General features: G+C 47.9%; 1 protein-coding gene across 1 annotated transcript in view; it reads left to right on the forward strand.

Annotated features, from left to right (window-relative positions):
- Positions 1–8,510, forward strand: part of TMC2 (transmembrane channel like 2) — a 36,220-nt gene extending 27,710 nt beyond the window's left edge. Inside the window, 4 exon segments of the mRNA XM_009646140.1 lie at positions 186–311; positions 5,393–5,471; positions 7,000–7,120; positions 8,257–8,510. Coding sequence (XP_009644435.1) covers positions 186–311; positions 5,393–5,471; positions 7,000–7,120; positions 8,257–8,510 — 580 coding nt within the window.
- Positions 8,511–23,069: the final 14,559 nt, after the last annotated feature.

Raw genomic sequence — 23,069 nt, forward strand, 5'->3', positions numbered from 1 at the left:
TGGGGGATGGATGGACCAATAGATTATTTAAAATGAAGGCATCTCAAAATCCTTGGTGGCCAACAGCAAACTGATGCTTGAGATGAAAGAGAGAGGAAACACGCTACTTAGCATCGTTATATTAGGAGCTGTTTTGTCCCTCCAGGGAATACCTACACTCCTTAACAGGCCGTTTGTCTTTCCAGTGGAAAGAAAAGGATGTACGAAGTCATCCAAGAGACCATCGAGCTTGATTTCCCACTTTTTGTTGCCAAGATCTTCAGCTATGTGGCAAATCCAGGACTGATCATACCTGCAATTCTGCTCATGGTGTAAGTTTTCCTTGCAATATTACATGCCTGACTGGGAGGAGGAGGTTGAAAAAAGAAATGTTGGGATATTAGTGAGGTCTAAACACAGCTTCTGCTGAGAGAACAGCCTGCATTAGGGCAGACACATGCTTCCTACCCCCCCTCACCTTCACCCAACCCAATTTCCCAAAATTTAATTTCCTGACCCAATTAAACACAACTTTTTAGATGAAACGCACTGCTGACAGAGGCCTCATGGATATCAAAGCTGTCACAGCTTCCATATGAAAATTTTTCAGTAGCCAGCAGGAAATAAATGGACAGTCTCAGCCTGATGCCTTTTGGAGAAGCAATTTCTGTCACAGCTGGTGGTATTTACAGCACTACCAAGCCAGGGCATTCAAAAATTACGCATTCCAAACATATGAAGAGGTGTGGGTTTTGTTTGGGTTGTTGTGGGGTTTTTGGATGCGTTTTTGGGGGGGGGGGGGATGGGGTTGCTGGTTTGTTTGTTTGTTTTTTTCTTTTTCCAAATAATACATCTAGAATTTGTTTCAGTGCTGTCTGATCATTTCAACTTTGAAACCACGCTTAATCCCTAGCACCTTCAGCAGCATTAGGACCAGAGCAGTTCTCTCTATTTCTATTTTAAAAAGATAGTTTTGGCATTGTTTTCGGGTTTCCACAGCTATGAAAATGAGTGGGAGAGCCCTGGCCAAATTTCATAGGGAACTCTGAATACTCCAGACTAAACAGTGGGAGACAGGGAGAGGGTTGGAGACCGTATTACATACGCTTGCCTGCTTAGACTCTTCCTTGGGCATCCACACACATTGAAGATGGACCTCTGGGCTAATCCAGTACAGTCACTCTTGGGCACTGTGATCCTTCATTCTGCATACACGGAAGATAACGCCATTAAATTAAGTTAAATACAAGTTCCCATGTTATGAAGTTTCTTATAGAAACAGCCTGAGAAAAATCCCGATTAAACTGAAAATGACCTGTCATCCCTCTACCTGCCTTGAACTACTTACTTATTTTAACTGAAATAAAGAGGATCAGGTACTGTAACTCGTGCAGACAGATCCCATGCTCAGAAGAATCAGATCAGATATACGCAGGAGACAAGAAGTCTCACGCTACATCCCCGGTACCGCAGTGCATATTACTGAGTTATTTGCTCTATTCCTGCGGGCTTCACAGTAGCACTAGCAGATACTACCACAAACACAAGGTGAAGACTGCAGAACTATCCACCCCAAATGGATGACCTTTACAGAAGGGCTGCAGGTCAGGTTTCTGAGGCTTTGATACAACCCCCAAAAAGGCAGTGGGAGAGCGGTAGACCTTTGAAAATAATGTTTTGCTCAGTGACAGTCTCCCACCCTTTCCTCCACTGACAGAAGGGGCAGGGAACAGCATAAATTGAGTTTATCTGCTGAAGAGACACCTTTTTATCACCGCGTCCCAGTTTGGGCTATTCCCACACCACAGCCTTCCCATCAGTCTGTCTCTCCTCAAGGCACCATTTTGCCTCTGCCCAGATCCCCTCTGCAAACTGAGAGATACCCTATGTCCACATTACCTAAACCAGCCTCATTTCCCACCCAGATACTCTGCCTGTGTGGCCTTTGAGGATATTAGATATCTGTGATTTCCTGTGTGAGATCTGTGAGAGAGTCACAGCCCTAAAAAAGTGGGTGCCCCCATGGTGCCTGGACAAGTCAGACCTACAGCCCCTTGGCAGCAGCTCTCGCATGCCCTGAGGGCATCAGGTGTCTCGCAGAAGTGCTGTTTGCTATGTGCACGTAAACTTTTCCTGGGATAATCCCAGGCAAAATTATAGCTACCCTACAAAGACATTTCCTAAGGCTTGGGTCCTTTTCTCGTCTCAGAAACTTTACAATTAAGAGACTCAAATTTAGCACATCATGTTTGTACACCTATGAAAATGACCTAAATACACAGGGGGACAGAATCTAATTACCCCAATTAAAATTTTGCCAGAAGAAGAAGAGAACACTCCTTTTGCTTACAGTCCTGCAACCAATGGCTACCAGTGGCCAGAAACTTAGGTTTATGTTTCTTTCACCATTTTCTCCAGAAAGTAGGTAACTATAAATCACACACAAGTCCCCAGTTCCCTGCCTTCTCCCTGAAAGTCTTCAGTTTCTGCTGCTACTTCTGCCATGGTGCAGACTGGTAGACAGGGACAAGCAGGAGCTGGTCCTTACGCTGATCCCCATCCAGCTTGCCAAGAGATTAAAACCAGGGAAATGCAACTGCTGAAGCTTCATTTGGTCCTGACGAGCAGACAGCCAGCAGCTCTCAAAGTAGCAGGTGAGGCAACCTACAATGCATCCTAAATAACAGCCAGCCTCTACAAAGAGCAGCAGGTGGATCGTAAATGGACAGTCTGCTGATTGTGATGGCAGACACTCAAAAAGTGTGTTTTCCACTTCTGTGGACTGAATTAAATCATTTTCTCAAGCCATGATAACCCCCTCTCTTTTTGCAGGTGCAATCCAGAATGCCTCTTCTATTTGTTTCTGTTCTTGGCTTCTGGTCCTAGGCAATGATGGGGCCCAGCAGGTGACATGGGTGTCAAACTTACTGTCATGTTTCTAGCTGCCTGAGGACAAGAGAAAAAGGAAACAGAGCAAGAAGAAGCATAGATATTTTGCACATAGGCATATAACCTAATGCTCTTTGGGTCAGGAGCAAGATTTCAAGCCGTGGCTTGCAGAGCTTCCTGGCAGAAGCTAGAAGCACCTTACTGCATCAAGGGGAAGGACAAAGAGATTCAAAACTACTGTGCAGGATACAGAAAGACAGTGACCCATGCTCTCTCCCCAGATCTCGGAGGGCAGTAAATGAGAGAAGAGGGGTGTCAGGGCCACGCAGCATCCATGTGAAGCAGCTCAAGCATGAGGCTGCATTCCCAGGCTCATTTTAGAGGAAGGTAGATCTAAAGCACCCCATTAAAAGTGGGTAAACACCCATTACTAACACTTACTTGAGTTCCCAGCAAAGTTTACAGTTCCTCATGCTGCTGCTTACGGTCAGACCAGGACACGCTTTGCTCTGCCTTTTCTGGGAACTGGCACTAGCAGTGTGAATCAGGAATTCAATAGCAAATCCAGCACACCTGTAGGATCTGCCCAGGACACTGGCATGCACCTTGGAGGATCATGAGGGCTGCTTCAGCATTTCTGAGTCTTGGCCTGAACAATCCAGTCCAAATCTGCCTGATTACCTGCAAATTTGGACTGCAGCAAAGGCATCCCCCCAAATCCCCTTTCTGTGGCACTGCCCCTTTCCCCTCTCCCTCCCAAGACACCTTAAGGGCAGCTCAGTCTTGGGCAAACTCAACCTCCCTTTAACAATAAGCCTGCAATAAACTAAGGACAGAGGGAACTCAGGTTTATCCTGCAGACAGAGCAGGGTCATATCTCACAGAGTTTGGGAGAGGGACCTGGTGAGTTCAGACCTTTCCAACCAATGCCCTGTAAAACACAGGAGTCAGCAGGGGAGGAAGCTGTGGTGGTCGGAGACAAGGCTGGTCGCTAATGCAGAGGGTGAGAAAGGACTGAAAAAGGAATGGGAATGGATTTGCTCATTTACTCAATGAACTTGAGAAGGCAGCTCAGAAACGGAGCACATGGGGTCCCAGATGGCTTTGAATGGGCAGATCCAGTTATCTTTATGAAAACAGGGGTGCTCCAGGCACTTACGTCCTGGCTGGTCACAACAAAAATGGCAGAACAGCACCAAAGCCCTGGATTACAAAGCAAAATATTTCCCAGGCAAGGAGTTTGACAATGTAGAAGTAAAACTACTGCATCCTTAAAGATCAAAAATAATTTTCAAACTCACCAAGACTGAGTTTTGGGTTAATACTAGGCAAAAGGAAGCAAAAAGCCTCAAGAAAGGCCATCTAAACTATCCCCTACTGATCTCCCACCTGGAAACCAATATGCCGGTACATGGCACCTTGCTGGGCATAGTCAGGCACTCTGCTGACAAAATCCTCAAGCCTGGTTTGAGGATGCTGAACCTGGGCTGGAGCCACACAAGCAAGTTACGAACTATCAGAAAACCTTTTTCTTTTCTTTTTTTCTTTTTCAAGAGAATTTTCTGCTTCAAAAAAAAAATCTATAGCAATGAACTGAACGGATGGTGCTTTTCTTGGGAATGGCTTGGAGTTACTGAGCAGCTGATGTTTATAATTTAGAAGAATAAAAGCACTCTACAAAAGCACGAGGAGACATTTCCGACAACCAAAATATTACTGGCTGGCAAAGTGGCCGTGGTGGCGAGACAGCCCCAGACGCTTGGATGTGTTTTAAAACAGGCATCTCCCCGTGCACCAAGGGCTGGCTGCCAGCACGCCCTCTCCCATCCCTCTCGACTTTCAAGCTCCTTCCAGCTTGGCTCATTTTTCCCCTGGCTTTGGCGTGCCCTTTTTGCAGAAGAAGGGATTGAAACAAAATCCAATGTTTCTGCGTCGATGTGGCTCCTGCTCGCCCTTGGCTCTCATCTCTGCTCACTCCCGACAGCCCCTTGTTGGGCTGCAGGAGGCAGATGGTCCTGGATGAAGGGGAAGGTGGACTGTGCCTTGAGGACGGTTGCCTGCCACTATTTTCCTTTTTTCCTAGTTTTTTCTAAGTTCCCTGTGTGACCTGGTGTCTGGTTTGATTTTTCTTTGAGCCATGGCAGTAAGCCACGTGTTTTATCAGTTGAGTTGGTTTTCACTCAGGTAATGAGTCGAATGGGCTCACCACCAAGGACAGACCCAAAGGGCCAAGGCTAGCGAAGCAGAGGGAGCCCGTGGCCAGCCAAGGTAGAGACAGGAGGGCAGGACGGTCAATTTTTTTCTGTTTGAGCAGAAGTGAGTCACTGAACTTGACTCAGCCCATCTTACCTGACCATGCCACAAGGCAGCCTGAATTTTTCTTAAGCCTTGAGCCTCTAAAGGCAGTTTGGAGACAGCTGGTGGGAAAACTAGCTATTAGAAGGGTGGCAAAAATTAGATGTTCCCTCCCTGTGAAACTTTCTCCACTGATCCTATCGCTACAGCAACATGTTTGTTTTTGTAGCCTCGCCATCTACTACCTAAATGCTGTGGCTGAAGCATACCAGCGAGCCAATGCAGAGCTGAAGAAGAAAATGCAAATGGTAAGTACTGATCTGACAAAACCATCTTTGAAATACCATGCACTTCCAGTTTGATGTGCAACATATGCTTTGAAATTGCTATTCACTTCTGAACACGTTAGTGACACAAGGGGAAAATGCATTTTATGCTTGTTCAGTCCTCTCTGATGGCATTTAATGGCAAAGAGCGGTCACATCCCATAATAGGCTGCTATTTCATACATCAAAACTACAGTGAGTTTTCCCATAAACTGCACTTTCCACCTACAAAAATAAGTTACCTCAAAGTTCAAGTAATGTTTTGGAGCCTGAGATTTCCCAAGAACAACAATAAGCCTATCAAAACCACAGCCAGATTTTGTAGAAGGTGAAGAACAAAAAGCCATAAATAACATGGCAATAACATTTTTTACCAGCAATTCTCAAAGCACTTTGCAAAGGAAGCTGGTGTCTGTCTCTGCCATGAAGATGGGAAAAGCAAGATGCAGACAGATGCAATGACTCAAATTAGCAGGGTAGGATTTGGACCTCATGAAATCCAGAGCTGGGAGAGGTTGCAACATGCAGAGGACCATAATGCAGTTAGCACTGGCAGTTAGCGATCAGGTGCCACCAGAGATTGTCCTGCAGGCACCTGTAGGCTTGCTGAGGCAGCCAAGCCTGGCGAGAAGAGGGGTACACAGCAGGGCAGGTGGAAAGGGATACATCCCCACTGCTTAGGGAGCGAGGGATGGGAGCTGCCTGGTCATGGCAGTGGTCATGAGTGGTTGGAGCCCACCAGAGATTCCCACACAATGACCTGCTGAAATCAGAAAGATCTGCCATGGCTGCCCCCAAAGTCTGCCAAGTTTGCCAAATGGATGGAGGCTCCTCTGTGGGTTGGGACCTCTCAGCTGTAGCAAGGCCACAAGCCACCTTGCATTCTGTGGCTCCAGCACACAACTCCTTCCACTGCCAGGTTGCCCTTTTGGGAGGAAGGATGGAGCTGGAGTGGAGTCCATCCAAGCTTTCTCACTGCATAAGAGAGGGCCGCCTCTCCCTTCCCTGTCCAGCATGCTTGCCCTGAGCAGAAACAGCCCCCGGGTATTTTTCTCCCTCTGCCATCCAGAAGGAAATCTTCTGAAGACTGAAATGCATGCAAGCAAAACCAAAGACAGCCTTACAGCCCTCCTCTTCCTCTGGCATTTACCACTGACACCCTCCCTCCCAAGAGGTCCACATTTAAAACAAACCAAAACCCTGGGGAGGGCAGGTGGGCAGTTGCAGAAACATACAGACAGCCTGGTAAACCTAAACCATGTTATGAGCAAGTGCTTTGCCCTAATAAGAGCAGAGCTGTCACTTCCCAAGCTCTTGGTCCTGCCTGGGATGTACTTTCTTTCTTCAAAACCCTTGGTCACCAGACCAAAATTCAGCACCTTGAACTTGGCAAAGAGATTACATTCATACAAACAAACACTTAGCCAGGCCATCCATGACACCAGGCCACCATTTCACAGATTACATCTGCAGTTTCAAACTAAACCCAATGGGGTTTTTTTTGATGCAGCAACGCGAAGAGGAGAAAAACAAGAGAAACAACAAAGCCAGCACTAACCCCATGCTGCAAGACCTGGAGGATTTACTTACACCAAGTACGAAGAGTGAGAGTCACCCCAAACAAGCAGAAGGTAAAAACTAAACAATCTCCCCTCACCCCTCCTCAAAAGGCTCCTTTTGCCACCAAATGATGACTAGGAAAGATTGAGAAACTGGAGCAACACACATTTGCAAGGGATCGGATGAGTAAAACTAGCACAGATTTTGTCTGTTTACAGAAATCCACCTGCCAATGGTCACCCAGGAAGGACAAGTTTTTAGACTAGATTATGTCTCACACAGGTTTACCACAGTGTGGGAATTGTAATCCAAAGTTATGATTCATATCCCAGCTATTAACCATGCAGGTCATGAAACCAGCAATTTATTCTGGGAAAGATGCCCAAAACTCCAGCGTTGTTTCTGGGCTGACGAGTTGAGCCAGGCATGGACTTTTCTCTGAATTGAGGTCTTCATTGGAAAATGCATTATGAATGAGACAGAAGCTTTTTACATTACTGTATTGGTCTTAGAGCAAATAAATACAAGCTCTAAGCTCTGCTGAGGGGGTCTGTAGCTGGGCAGAAAAATGCAGGAGAAGACATTGGCACCAGGGTCTAAGCACCCTCAAGGAAGACAGAACCTCCAGACTTCATCTGAACCAGCCATTTCCTAACCTCCGGAGCCTCCTGCTCTCATTTGTGAGAAGTAGTGCAACGCATGTGAAAGATTTTGATTTTTATCTTGATGCAGACAAGAAAGGCAAACTAGTGCCACCACCACCCTCTCGCATTTAGATGGGCTGTTTCTTGGACAGGCCAAGATGAGCTGGAAAGTTCAGACCAACTCAAGTCCCCAGGCAGACCCAGGGCACTCGTTTAAATGGAAATAGTGCTGGCAGCATTGTGAGTGCACTGAAAATAAAGATTAAAATCAACAATTACCCATGACCACCACATGGCTAGAGGTGTACCAGCATGGCTGGTAGGACTATCATGTCTTATAAAGGCATCAATAAGAACCTGCAAAGAGGGCTCGGGCAGCAGAGACACATACTGGCTGTTGGCCAGGGGCTAACAGTCCTATTTATGGTTTCTTCACTCAGATGCTCAAAGACAAATCCCCAGACATTTAGGTTATTGCACATAGAAGAAACAGCATCCACTGGGGAGAGGAAGAAAGGCAGTGTTTGCTCTCAAGAAAATAACATTCATTATCTTTGCTCTAGACAAGAAAACAGAGTCTCCTAATAGAACCAGCCCTGTCGGGAAACAAGGCAAAGCAGCAGCTCTGGATGGCAGCCCCATGACCGGTGGGAGAGGAGCAGTGTTCATCCCACCACCACACGTGTTCATGATGCAGCCACCGACACTGGGTGTCCGGGCACCTTACCCTGGCCAGCCCAGACCAAGGGGGCACCCACCAGGACCAGTCCCTGGAAGGGGGAGAGGGCAACCACGCTACGCACATGCTGCTCGATAAACTCGACAACGTTTCTCCCATTTGACATTAAAACAGAGGTGCTGCATGAACTATCATAGTTTTAGTAGGAAATGATTACTATATGGTGGTCATCCACTCATGATGATCTGTATCTATCCTACACTATCTAAACCAGCTTTGTTTAGAAGCTTAGTGGTACTTTGGAGTTGTAATCTGCAATGGCTGTGCTGATTTTCATCAAGAAGGAAACAGGAGGCGGTCAGGATGAAAATCAGCCGTGGCATTGCCAAACTACTGAGGACAGGCTGAGAGAGTTGGGCTTGTTCAGCCTGGAGAAGAGAAGGCTGTGGGGAGACCTGATTGCGGCCTTTCAGTACCTAAAGGGGGCCTATAGGAAAGATGAGGAAAATCTTTTTAGTAGGGACAGCTGTGATGGGACAAGGGGCAATGGTTTTAAACTGAAGCAGGGTAGGTTTAGACTAGATATAAGGAAGAAATTCTTTACAATGAGGGTGGTGAAACACTGGAACAGGTTGCCCAGAGAGGTGGTGGAGGCCCCATCCCTGGAAACATTCAAGGCCAGGTTGGCTGTGGCTCTGAGCAACCTGATCCAGGTGCAGATGTCCCTGCTCACTGCAGGGGGGTTGGACTAGATGACCTCTAGGGGTCCCTTCCAACCCAAAACATTCTATGATTCTACTGCGTACAGGACGCAGCCCTGTGGCCACCAACAGCAGCAGGGTGAGCTCAGTATGCGGTGAGTGCACGTCAGTCCCTTCAAAGGCTTCTTCAGTTAATAAAAGTAGTTTACAGTCATTTCAACAAAGGTTTTGGTGTGGGGTTTTGGGGTTTTTTGCTGTCCCTGTACCTGAGGCATTAAGCATTCTTTAAAAAAGTGTACAGCTGTCCAGCTGCAATGCAGCCACTACTAGGAGCCAAGGACTCCTACTAGACCAGCACAGGAGGAGGTTTCATCAGCTGCATTTCATCCTTCATGACAGCTTTCCTCCGGTCTACCTCCTCCAAACTTTCATCTTTTTGTTTCAACCCCACTGCATACCTCACCACCACTTTCCCTGGGTTCCCACTCTGCTCCTCTTTTCGCAGTCTGTTGGCAGTAGCTTGCACCATTATTTCAATCCTTACATACGACTCCAAATTTAGCAACACCACCCAGCACAACTGCGAGACTAAAAGTGTTTTGGCCTAGTTTCTGATGATAACCAGGTAGAAATTTCTGGTACAATTTAAGGATCCTATCTTCCAGATCTACAGGGCTCCCCAGGATGCTGTGGCAGGACTTCTCTGGGTTGACCTGCTCTTTTACACCTACAGTTTCTTCCAGTTGTTGACACAAACATCCTGGCCAGCTTAGACCTGGTATTCACATATGTGTTGTTCTTCAGAAAAATATCTGTGAAAAAACTCGTGTTTTTCAGTAAAAGCAAACCCATAAATACAGCCAGTAACAATTCCACTACAGCTAGGATATTTGGGATTAAAAGTTCTTACCTTGAATTTTTCCACTAAATGCCACAAATCTTGTCATACAGTATGTTCAGGGTGGGAAACTCAGTAACTTATTTCTCCTCTATGGCTTGACAGAGCACAGAGCATTTGACCTTCCGTCTGGGAACGTGCCCCTTTGAGGAGCTGGGTAAAGCGCTCCAGTTAGGTCAGATGTGAGGCAGATTGGGAAAAGGATTCCGCTTTTCAGGTCCAAACCAACAAAGTTATTCAGGCATCTGATTCCTCATAGGAATTAAGGGCTTAAATATCATGCTGTGCTTATTTGTAGCTAGAGACCTAGCTAATTTTTTGATGTCTGTGCCTTAAAAAAAAAAAAAAAAAAAGAGGCCGGAGACCTAGAGAAGTATTTCCAGGAGATACAAGTGAGAGTCAAATAAAAGAAGAACTCAGAATTTCTTCAGAAATTCAATCATTGCATTTTGCTTTCAAATACAGGAGTAAACGGGTTATTTGTAGAAATAGCTGTTCCTGGTGTGTGGCTCAAAGTCAAATTGGCTGTTCCCAGGCACGCTGCGATGGTCCGGGTTGCTCATTCTCCCAGGTAGCCTCCACGTAGGAAGCTGGCCACAGAGATAGCCAGTCAGTGAACTGGAGAAAAGCCAGACAAGAGGAGGCTTTTTTCAGGAGACAGAAGCTGTTGCCCCCATCCTTCTCCACAGGTGTCTGTAGAAAATACTGTGCTAGGGGAAGGTGCTAGTCCAGAAGGATGTCACAGAAACGACACAGTGCCCTGATTTCAGCCCAGCCAGTCTGCCCTGCAGACTCTGGTATCTTAAGGAATGATTGCGTAAAGAGGAATAGGATTTCCCTTCTCTTAGCTCCTCATCTCACACCGAAACATGATTTGAAGAGAGGAAACACGGCTTTGGATCTCACTCACCTCTGCTAGAAAACAGAAAGGGGCTGGAAACATGTACTTGCATGTGGAAGGAAAGTAGAGAATATTTATTTATTTGCACAAGGAATATAAGGGCAGTAAGAAACATGAAAAAGAAGCCATAGAGAACTCCAGACAGGTTTTGAAAACCTGAGAAGCAGAGGCAGACTTAAATTCAGGTTCCAGGATTTGAATGCTCTCTGAATGAGGCCCCCGAGACCTGCAATAATGCTGAGCATTACAAAGCACTTTGTCAATTCTGGAGCACACAACTACCCATTAGCTAATTAATCTTTCAAGGTCTGCTCATCTCTAATTATAATACATCAGGTTCACCCACCGATCAATGTCTTTTGCGAGCTCAGAGGCTTACAGGATACGAGGGTGATGTTATGAGCCAGACAACGATGCCTGCAGATGGGTGGCAACTCTCTTCCCCGAACCCGATTCACAATGGGGTCCCCTGTTAGAAAACAACAATTGTGAAGGGTGTAAAAATGCCAACCCTCCATCCTCATATTGACCAAAATGATTATTTGGCTCTGAGTTTTGATCCTATTTACCAGTTACTCACGTGCAACTGGAGGTTAAACTCCACAAACTCATTGGAGTATTCAATAGTGTTTGGTTTCATCCCTATTTTTCTATTATTAGGAGCAGCGATAAAGTACTTGTCTGAGAATTTGGCACTGATTTTCAACCCTCTTTCCTCCGCCCCTGACATTTGTTGAAAGACTATATCTATCCCAAGCTTCCTCTGGGGCTCAGGCTAACTTCAAGGGGAAAGGAAAAAAAGAAAAAAAAAAAAAAAAGAAAAAAGCCCAGTGGTGTGTAGTGGGAGCCTCCTAGTAACATCTCACGCAGCACACAGTTTGCATTCATATATGACTGGAAAAGCCCTCTGCATTGCAAATTTTTCACATCTCCTGTTGCCACTAGCTCAAATGCTTGCATCCAGAAGGTTTTGGTAAAAAACAAGAAAATATCTAAGCTTAATTCTTTTATTATTCTTCTCACCGAAGGCTTGTTTTTAAACAGGCAACTCTCGTGGGCATCAGCTTTTAGTTTGCGTGGCCAGAGCGAGCATGGAAAGACCGAGCATCTGCTCAGCATTACTGATGAACAGGAACATCAACAAAATAAAAAATAAAATTTAAAAGGTCAATTTTGCAGTACACATGAGGCTAAACACGAGCTGTGAAAGGGATGCCAACAAGGGTCAAAAATGCCGTTCAGCCATTTCTTTCATATTGTGCTTGGCTGTGGCACGAAACAAACTGTTTTCTGTACTCACAATGAACAGAAAAATAGACGCCACAAAACAGGTTTGCTCATAAAGCCAGAAAAGTGGTTTAAATGTCTCATGGACATGCAAAGAATACACTGATTTTGCACTCAGTACTGTAATACTGGGGCCTTGGCTTCTCCAAAGCAGAACAATCAGCTTTTTACTCCAGAAGGAGAGTAAGTGCCTTCCAAAAGGGAACTTTGCAACATCTGAGCTTGCATTTTTAGGTAGCTTATATGAAGCTTTCCAAGGGGAGAAAGGGGAGCAACCATTGCACGCCACCACCATTGACAGCGTTTTTTTCCGATAGCCTCACTTACTCCAAACAAGCAGTCGAGATCATCTTGTGGAGCCCTCCTTCATTCTCTGCTCCTGTAGCTGCACTAAAATAAAGCCATCTATCACACATTTTGAACCTTCACAGCCATAGGATTGTCACCTTGCTTGAAACTCTGAGCTACAGAGGTCTCATGCATAATCCGCCTCCCTTCTTTTTCAGGATCTTCATTGTCTTCCATTGCACAGCACTGCTCATGGCAGGGGGAGAAGGGTTTCCTCATACCAGCTAACAAACAAGAGTTTGGGGGAGGGATTTCTGGTTTCTTTCAAGGTGCTGAGGAGGGGCATCATCTGCACATCTAAGCTAAAGAAACCTCTCTACAAAAAGGCTCCACGCACCGCAAGAGCCATTGTAGTGATGGGGGCCACAAGCTGCACTGGCCCCAGCACCCACTGAGACCTACCCCAAGAAACCTTCACTGACAAATCCAGGTGAGGAAGACAACCAACAGCCATTTCCCCACGCCCAGAGAAAATTCCTGGTGATGGACACCAGTATTTTTGCAGCTTATCCCAGCCACCAGGCATGCTGCTCGGCATGCCCAGCTGGACCAGGGCTCTGCCATCACCAGGAGCACCACAGTGACTTCCATGCTGGTGAAGATGCACTAAGACTCGATGTAATGTCCTGCAGGCCTCAACTTCATCCCATCAGGCTGTGGGTGCAGCAGGTCTCCCACCTTTCTGTATCCCAGCATGCTCGGTCCCCTCTCCATGACCATATATCAGGTGGTTTTGCTGCCACCAAAGCAGGCCAGACGGGGACCTTTGAAGCCTGACCCCACTATGTCTCTAAACCATGTCTCTTCAAAGGAGCCATCTCCAGATCAAAAAAAAAAAAAAAAAAAAAAAGTGCTCACCAAAAGGCTTTAAAGCGTGATCCCCCATTTTGATTCGTGCTGCATGCAACGTTATCAGCTTTCCAGCCTGACAGCCATGGGGATTTTTTTTTCTCTCCATCACGCTTTTCTTGCCGCTTGCCTAAGCCCTGAGGCAGCAGCTTGCCCTTTGGCAGGTGGCAGCCCGGTTTCATCTGCAGCCAAGGCTTTATCGCTCACAAATGCTCAGACACAGTTTTCCCCTAGAGATAAAGGCAACTCTGCAAACCGAGGATTTCTAGGTCCCAGCTCATTTCTCACACAACACAGTCATCATTGCTGAATCAGAATTCAGCATCAGGTTTTAAATGGACTATACCAACTCAACGCTAGGCTGTGGCAAGCTAACGTGCTAGTGGGAGGCTTGGCTTTGCTGCAATCATTCGTTTCCAACCATAGGACCCAGCTCCCTGGGTCCCCTTCAACTCAGCCATCTACAAACAGGCAAAACCAGTGGTGAACATAGTCTCTAAATCTTGAATTAGTACCACATGTTGCTACCCAGGAATACCCAACTCCTCCATGCACTTGGCAAACAGAGGCCACTAAGAGGCTCCCACATGCTGGGAGGCAGTCTGTGTACGCACGTCTCCACACAGGCACTGAGATAAAGATGAATGGATTTTGAAACGTTCCAGGATTGATATTATCTTCTACACCACTCCTTCACGATTCACAGCAAAACTGGAATGTGCTGAGGCAAAGAGATGCGTTTGCAGCCGATGCACCGAGCATCCTCCCATGGCAGCGTGCAGGCAGAGGGAGGAGAGCCCACAGCCATGCGGGGGTAGATGGACAGACACCATTTCCCAGCGGACAAAAGCTTGGTGTGTATCAGCATCAAACGCCCATGAACAGGCCAGACAGGCAAAAACCACCTGAAGGTGGCAGAGGAGGCAAGGAGAGGAGAGGGGTAAGCACAGAGGGTCTCCCCCCCCACCTCCTGGGGACCAGACCCAGGCAGGAGAGTGCCGGCTGGACATGAGAGCCCCCAGGGCTGAGCCCAGATGGGCTCCCCAGCATCTCGTGACCAAGGGATCCAGAGAGGGTTTTAGCATCATTTAACCCAGGTCACAGAGCTGGGAAATCAGGAGGGTTTGGTTCCAGGCATAGCAAGCGGATGGGTTAGAAATTCAGCAGCACTGCACCCACCTCGGGGCCAGCACGGGGATAAGGACACACTGCACCCACTGCTGCTGCATACAAAGCGGTGAAAAAGTGTTGCAAGGAAACAGCTGCAGGATATCAAAGCAGGAACGGAGGCGAGGAGAGCTTCTCTGGTGGGAACCGAGCAAAGCTGCCAATGCCATCTCTCTCTAGGCAGTGTGGGAAGGAGAAAAAAAAACACCCACAACTTCAGCTCAGTTGAAGATAAAATAAAAACAATCACAGGGGCATAGCACTGTTACCTGGACTGCTCTGAGGATGGGCAAAACCATCACAGTGATCAAGTGTGCAGATCAGGTCAGTTAGCAGGTGGAACATTATTAAAAATGAGTTAGTAACCCCATTTTACTGGGGAACAGCAGCTGCAGAAACATCCCAAGCAGCTGTGTCCTCCCCCTTTCTCCATTCTCCCTCAAAGCAAAGCTGTTTAGGGGAACCAAGGCTGCTTCTGCAAAAGGTTGCAGATCCAAACCTTCCTCTAATTAAGAAACATTTTACACATATGGGACTTTTTTTTTTTACATAGCAGCAGCTATAAATAATTCAGTGCCTGAGCAGATGTTTAGGACCTTCAAAATATGAAGGTTATTATCAGATTTGTCTAAATCAGGTACCAGGAAGGCTCAGGGCCAGGTAGAGAGCCAAAAAAAAAAAAAAAAACAGTAGCTGGGGCCCTTTGCTATGGCAGCTTGTGCACAGCGGCACAGACACCGCCCGAACATGAAGCAGAGCTTCACTGCCGTGACCATGGCACCACTGCAGCCTACGGGTCCCCCAGCTCAGCCAGCAGCTGCTGGGGTGGGGAAACGTCCCCAAGGCCAGGGCTGCAGGGGTTTTGCAGAGGGCCCTGGAAAACCAAGCTTCTGCTCCCCAGGAAGCCCAGAACTTTTTGGAGGAGAAGGCTGCCGAAGAATTTTGACACTGCATACGCAAGTATAACTAATGAGCCACTGGCAAGCTTTCCCTTAGAAGAGGCTGCAGCTCAGCCTGGGGAACTCTCCGCAGCTCCTCCTCAGCTTCCCATGGGATTGTGCCACAGCAGCAGAGAGCCAGCAGAGGGGAAACCTCCCCCTTTGCACTGCCCTGAGCATTGACCCATGGACAGAGCTGGTCCCCTTGCACAGAAATCTTCTGTAACTCGTCTCCAGGGAAAGCCCAGTGTCGGGCACACACCCTTTCAGCCACTTATGCCCTCCCCCAGCACCAGTAGCATGGAGGGTTAGTAGCTTTAAAGACCTTGTGCTGGCTCTGAAGAGCTAATCCAGTTGTCCTGGAACAGGACAGGTCACCACCTGGGTATGCAATGCTACCATGGTGCCACCAAAGCCAAGTAATGTATTCAAACTGGTTATCCAAACTAAACCCATCACTTCATTGGGGATGAACCAGGCACACATTGCTCACAGCACTCCTCCAACCCTAAGTCCAGGAGAAAAAAAAACAAATATCCATCTGAAAATATAAGGGGGTTGTACAGAGCTGGAATAGGTTTTTGTGGGTTGGACTTTGGCCTGGACAGCACGCAAAGCTCACATCTCTTTGTTGTCATTCCAATAAGAAACACAGCGAGACCCCAGAGGCACAACCTGATCCTCCTCCTCCTCCTCCCAACCCACCCCACAGCTACCATCTCCTCCTGTGCAGCTCACCCAGGGATGGGCAGCCCCGGTTCCCTCCCACCCACCACCAAATCATGTGCCTCCCAACCAAGAGCGCATCCCAAGCCAGCACGGATTCAACTCCTCTTAGTCACAGTTCGTTTACTAATTGCACTTCAGGTCATTATCCTCGCTGGGTGGAAGGGAGCCTGCGCCACCGTGTTGGCAGCTGTTGGCACCTCCCGCAGATGGCATGGTGCCCCTTTGCTGGCACGTCCCGGCCTTGCCTTCAGAGGGAAGAATAAGGGATGCAAGGCAGAGCCTCTGAAAGTAGTATCTGTTTAAAACTATTTGCAAGGCTATTGCTCCACCTGGCCACAGATGAGAAGGGACCTTCCGGGTGGTTTGGGGGACAGCACTGTTCCTTGGTCGGTCAAGGCACCAGCCTGAAACTCAGAGCCCCTGTTGCCAGGGAGCCCCTAAATGGGTCCACAAACCCCAATGCCATGGGAGAGCTCTCCTCACCCTGCAGCAAACACTTATCCCAAACCTACCCCATAAGAAACGTACCCTGCCAGCACCGGAGAGGTGGGACATGGGGGCTCCACAACACCAAGACACATCCTAGGCAGCCTCCGTTAAACCTCACCTAACCCAGGAAGATGTACCAAGCACACATTTGCTGCAGGGGTCCCAGTGGTACTGGCAACATGTTGCCTGAGCAACTACTGTGACTGCTGAGCTCTCCCCAGCCTCGGCAAGGAAAGAGATGGCTGCCCTGTGCCTGGTCCCTTCGCTATTCCCCTCTGTCTTACGTTGCCCCAGAGGAGACAATCACTGTTCTCCTCCATATTTTGTGTTGCAATTACCTTATTAGCAGAAGAGCCCCAAGAGTCACTAATCACAAACCCACAGCCCCAGAAGACAGCAGAGTCTCGTACAGCAGCCCTCGCGTCCCAGGACGTGCACAGGGTCACGCGTGCACACCAAGCCTTTCCCAGGCTGCCGCCAGCTGAGAAATGCTCTGCTCTAACACAGGTGCCCACCAGACAGGCACTGGAAGGGAAGGTCAATCCGCTATTCTTGTAACAGTAGAAGAACAGACTTTCAAGATTCAAAATAAAACTTAAATAAATGTAAAGGTTTGACACTTACCTGAACAGAGCAACCTCCGTCTCCCAGTTCCCTGGGGAGCAGAGCCAGCACAGACCAATCTGCCACTGCAAAAGGACAGAGCACTCATCCCACCTGGGCAGCGTTGATAACTTGCGGCATTGACAACTTGCAGCATTTTATATTGCTAAGTCTCAGGTTTGACATTTTAATGAAGTTCACGCTTCTGCATTCAAGATATGGTTCAAGAAATCCCAGTTCTCATTTTGAAGCAAAAACACAAACACGCAGCTTTCACAGAAGGAAAATAAAATTTAAAACAACGTGCAGAAGCAGCCTAGAAGTCAAGGAGGAATCCAAGCCATGCTCAGGCAAACAAAATTAAGACTTAAAAATAAACTCAAAACTTTTCAAAGAGCTGAACCCTTGACATCAGAAAAACTAGTTGCTAGACTTCTCAGCCCTCCTGAAGGAGCTGATGGAGAACTGCTGGCTGCTTGCAGCACTCAGACAAAGTAGGTCTGCCTCACAAAGCCAAGGAGAAAAGCCAACACCATGGTCACTCCTACCCCACACCAGTCCTTGTGAGTAAAGGGGAGGAGATGCTCCAACCCCCCGCACCTGGGTCTTGTAAAACCTTACTCAGCTGGGACCAGGTATGTGACTTAAAGGAGCCTCCAGAAAGGACACTGTGGAGAGGGAAGTGATGGTGGCTTTTTTTTTTTTTTTATCTTGCCTCTCAAATTAGAGCCTCTAACAGCAAAATAACAAGTGAAGGAAAATGACACTCTGATTCCCTCTCTACATGTTCTGCTTAATTTTTGCCTCTTTAAGCAAAGCCAACAGGTGCAGTGAATTTCACGCCTGTGAGCTTTGGGAGTACTGGGGAGGAGACAAGTCACGCTAGAAATGCTGGAAGCAATAAGCTGAGCAGGACAGATGAGCTAGAAAGTTTCCAAGGCACCTTCAGCTAGGAGCACTGTGTTTCTCTGCACTGGAAGCCAGCAGCATCCTACACTTGCTTTCTTGGGGAAATTTAAAAGCAAGATCAAGGATTGCAGCGGAGCATGGAGGCAACAAGTTTAACACTCAGACATGTATAGAAAGAGAGTAGGGTTTGTTTTTTTCACAAAAAAGTGTATTATGATCCCTGTGAGAGGGCACCATCCTGCTGCAGGGAAGTCAAGAAGCCAGGCAAGAGGCAGGGCAAGCGCAGGCGGGACCAGCTCTGCTCCAACTGCAAGAGACAGAGGCTGGTGCTGGAAGACCCTTCTCCACGAGTCCCTGTAGCTAGGGGATTTGCGATGGTATTAAGTCTCTCCTGCAGCACTGAATGGCAGCTGGGATGTTTAGGAGGAGCAGGCAGTCTTTCACCACAGCGAGTCACCCCAAAATGCCCAGGCGTCCTTACAAAGCAGCTCTTGGCCATCCTTCCTTGGCCGGTGCCTGCCCTGTCCAGCTCTCCAGCCAGGCTGCCAGCAGCAGCTGCAAAGCGTCAAACCAGGAATAACAGCCCCATCTACTGGGGTCTTGGAAATGATCTGCATCCTCACATTTTGCAACCGTGCAACCCACCACAAGCATCCATCTGAAACCTGCCAGGCAGGACCTATGCTCGGGTGTTTGCCTGCCCCCAGAAAGCCACTCTTGTCAGCAGACCTGTGTCTGAGAGCAGCTAAACGCCAGTATGGTCATCGCCTGCTCTGCTTCGGTCCTGAGCTAGTTCAGACCCAAAAGTCAAATATCCAGGCTGCCTCCTTTGCTCTCAGCATCCCCATGGCTCTCCAGAGGCGATGCAGCAAACAGCCTCTGGGAGCAGAACTAGCTTCTTGGGCAAGGCTAATGAGTTTATCATTGCAGGTGATAATTACAGGTGTGAGCTTCACAGCAGCTTTCAAGGTTTTATGGCAGCACCACAGGGTTTCCAGCCATGGCACAGGACAGAGCAGCATCTGTGCATATGGCTATGGCACAAGCTTGCCCCCAGCCTTTGATGCTACCATCCTCATGGCAGACCAGCTCCAGGTTGTGCAACCTGCCACGCTTCTTCCTATGCTGAGCTCCCTGCTTTGCATAACCCCAAATCTAACCCACATATAGGGTGAGTAGGTGTATAGTCCCCATGAACACCTAAAAAGCCCTCAGCATCCGGCTCCGGCTCATACAACGCACCTCTCATTCCCTCCTCGCCTGGGCTGCCTGCCGTTAAAACCCGAGCCCCCGCACCGAGGGCGGTGGGCACACGGTGCCGCTGAAAGGTGGTCTGTGCTGGATGCGCAGGAGTGCTGCGGTAGCCCTTCTCCCGCCCAAGAGTCACTGGCAAGGCTCTGTACCAAAATGAAGGGAGTAAGCTGCGTGACTCAACCCAGGGAACCCTTCTGGGGGTAGTGCAAGGGCACGTAAAATGAACGCCGAGACTTTGTACGAAAGCAGGTTTCTCTGGCCTTCCAAGCAGCGTTAGGGAGTCACCATTTCAGAGGAGGCACCCAATGTCCTTCAGAGGATTTATTTTGTTCTTGAATATTTATTTAATGCTTCAACACTACTAGCAAAACCAGTAATCCTGTAGCCAGTGAAACAAACACTGACAGAAATATTTAGGACTCTCTCACATAAGAGACACACTAGGTAAACTCAGGCTTTATGAACGCTTTATAAACTGAGGTTTTAAGTAGCAGCATGGAAAATACGTTCTTTTGACTACAGAGATAACAAACAAAAAAATACCTTCATTATGTAGTTTTATTCATCAGTGGCTATTGAATATATACAGTAATAGGTATAAATAAAAATTATGCTTTCAAATTTGGACAGGAGAAAAAACAGAAGCAAGTATTCCTAAAAATACAAGTATTAAAAGAGCAGATAAAAACAGCTTCAGAAATCAGCATCTCAGGACACAAGAAATTCAGGAAACCAGTGTTGTGGATGAGATCATACATAGCAAGACCATGCCCAAGGTGTTTATCACAGCCTGCCTCTTTGCAGGGCTGATAATCGAGGATGTTCTTCATTCCCATTCCTACATACAGCTGTAATACACTGTCCTACCTTCACCCGTCATACAGACTCGATGCAGATGAAGTTTTCACAAACTCAGAGGCTTTGTGGTTTTCACAAACTCCAGGCTGCGCGGGCTGGGAGCTGATAGTACCAAGCATTGGCTAGAGGAAAGAAATTTTGCCTGCAATGCTGGCCAACATCTCTGTGGAAGCTGCAGGGCAGTGGGGAGATGCCCCAGCAACTCCTTGGTACTACAGCGATGATGAGGCAAACCTGAAATGTTTTTCCTCCTCTGCTAGGATGCACGTATTCAAGACAACAGGGTTCACCTGTCCTGAGAAGGTTCAAGATACACAGCTTTGGAGAGTGCCGAATTCACGACAATTGTGCATTTACCATGTGCTTTACTCCACGTGAAGTCTCTCTGCACCTGGACGCTATTAACCCCAGTAAGGAAAAAAAAATATTTAAAATTACAAGATCCATTCCAACTGCATCTTGGCACTCCTGGGTGGGGAGGAAGCCTCCTAAGAGGAGGCAACCATGCACACAACTCACTTTCCTTTGCATACTTATATGCTGCACACTGACTTTGGTAAACAGGCTTCCAATATGAGTACACCATACTCCTAAAAGACAGCATCAGTCAATCTACAACCATTTTCACCGTTTCACCAAGCAAAACAGCCTACAGATGGAAAGAGTGGAACGCTTTTGCAGCCTGGATTCAGGTAACACAGAGCTGAGCCTCTTCAACTGTGCATAAAGCCTTTTGCTTGCTCCAAAAGAAAAGTCTTGATGTAGCCCTACAATACTTGGACACTAAAGATATCATGTGATTACCTGGGCAAAGAAATTACTGGAGAGGAAAAGGAACACCTACGAGTGGGAGCACATAAATTAGGGAGGGAATTAGAAAGCACATGAGTGTGTCAGATTTGTGGACCAGATAGTAGAATATTGGCAAGGACTCATTTCTCCAGAAGGGTTCTGCGATGCTCAGCAACTTTAGCTAGCTCCTGTTAAGATCAAATGTGGAAGAGAAAGGCTATCCTAAGAAGCATATCTAGCCCAGTTCAACCAACCTAAACCAAATACAAAGAGAAGGTTGTAGAGAAAGGGAACGCTGCCAGACCCTCCAGGGAAAGAAACTGCTTTCAGTGCATGGAGACCTTGGCCTAAGCCGTCTTGGGTCAAATCACATCAATCCAGAAGAAGACGGTTACAAGTTCTCTGCTGTCCTTTTTCCAACATCAACACCGCATTTGCCAGAAAAAATTGCAACAATAAACAAGCCACTGTCTCTAGGACTTGCTCCTGGCTCCTCTTCCCAACCCTCTGCACTGCCTCAATAGATCATATCCACCGGGTATTTGCTCCAGGGGAAGCTCTGGCAGATGTAAGATCTCCTGCCATTTCCTTGCTGCTGCCTCCAGCCCCGGTGCCGAGGCCTCACCTCCCCTGTGCCCCCGGCATGCTGAGGAAGGCAGGCTTCCTGCAACGTGCCCTCTGCCGCTGCAGCCAAGGCTGCCTCCTGTTCTAAAGGGCTGCTGTGCATCCCCTCCTCCCCTCCACACAGCCCCAGTCAGGCGAGGTCATTCTGAATCCACACGCAGAGAGCCGACTCCTGACCTTCTTTGCGCCGGCTGCGTGGATCCATCTCTCGCTGGCAGTCCTTGGTCCTGAAAAAAGACACTTGCCACAGAAGTCAAAGCGATACTTTAGGAAATCCTGAGATGAAAACCAATCACAATGTGGTAACGTGCCAGAAGTATTTCAGTAACACGTACCCAGATGCAGCTACCGCTGATGTACAACAGCCCCATCACCTACGCAGGAGCCATCTGCTGACCGCCATATTCTCAGTCTCTGGAACACACTCACATGAAGGAGGTTACAAAGCAGACAAAGAAGAGAGATGGCAAAATAGCAGTAACAGTGACTCAAAGCACAGAGGGCGAAGCCTCTGGCCTCAGTCCGGAAACTTTTCATGTGGAAGGGTGAAAAGAAAGGCCAGGGCAACGAGTTATTTTGGGCAATCTCAGAGCTGGGGAGCGAATCAGAAGCCGCTGTACATGCTGTCCCTGGTCCAGCTACGGCACCCACCCAGAGAGTCCCAAAGCAAAGAGGCTCCCACCCCAGCCTGGCATGCAGGTACGGACCTCAGGCGGCATGAAGGAGCCTCCCACTGCTGCGTGCTGGAAAGCAGGGGGCTCGAGGACGTGCCAGAAACACACACCCAAAAAACGGTGCACAAACAGAATGGGAAGGGCCCTTTTAGGGCCAAACAGTAAAGCGCCCACGTGCCTCTCCGCTAAAAGCCATTCATCCTTAACAATACCGTCAGTTGCCTCGTATCTAACAGGTAAAGACAATAGGAAAAAAGATCGGCTTCCTTTGGACAGATAGCGTGCAGTAATATACGTAGCTTGCTATAGGGTTTTCTCCTGCTAACATGCATCTTGGAGTAAAAGCAAACGACCTCGTGTGCGAAGGGAAAACACCCTTCGATTGGCCTGGCTGAAAGCAGAAAAAGGAGAATACCGAGACCACAGCGATACGGAAAGAGGGATCTGGTTTGGACATATCTCCACCTCCAATGAACAAAGCCCCCATTGCTCCCGGTGAAGGGTCTACCCCCCGTCAGTGTTGAAATACAATCCTCCGGCTAAAGCAGACGAATTCACGGGGGGGCAGGGGGAGTTGTGAGGGTTACGCGTTTCTGAGGAAGCAGTCGGTAACGGGGACGCCAGAGCTGCTGGGTTCATGGCGGGAGCTGCCCCTACGCCCTGCGGCCGGGCCGCC

This window comes from Egretta garzetta, unplaced genomic scaffold, assembly GCF_000687185.1.
Source record: "Egretta garzetta isolate BGI_Z169 unplaced genomic scaffold, ASM68718v1 scaffold409, whole genome shotgun sequence".
Lineage (NCBI taxonomy): Eukaryota > Metazoa > Chordata > Aves > Pelecaniformes > Ardeidae > Egretta > Egretta garzetta.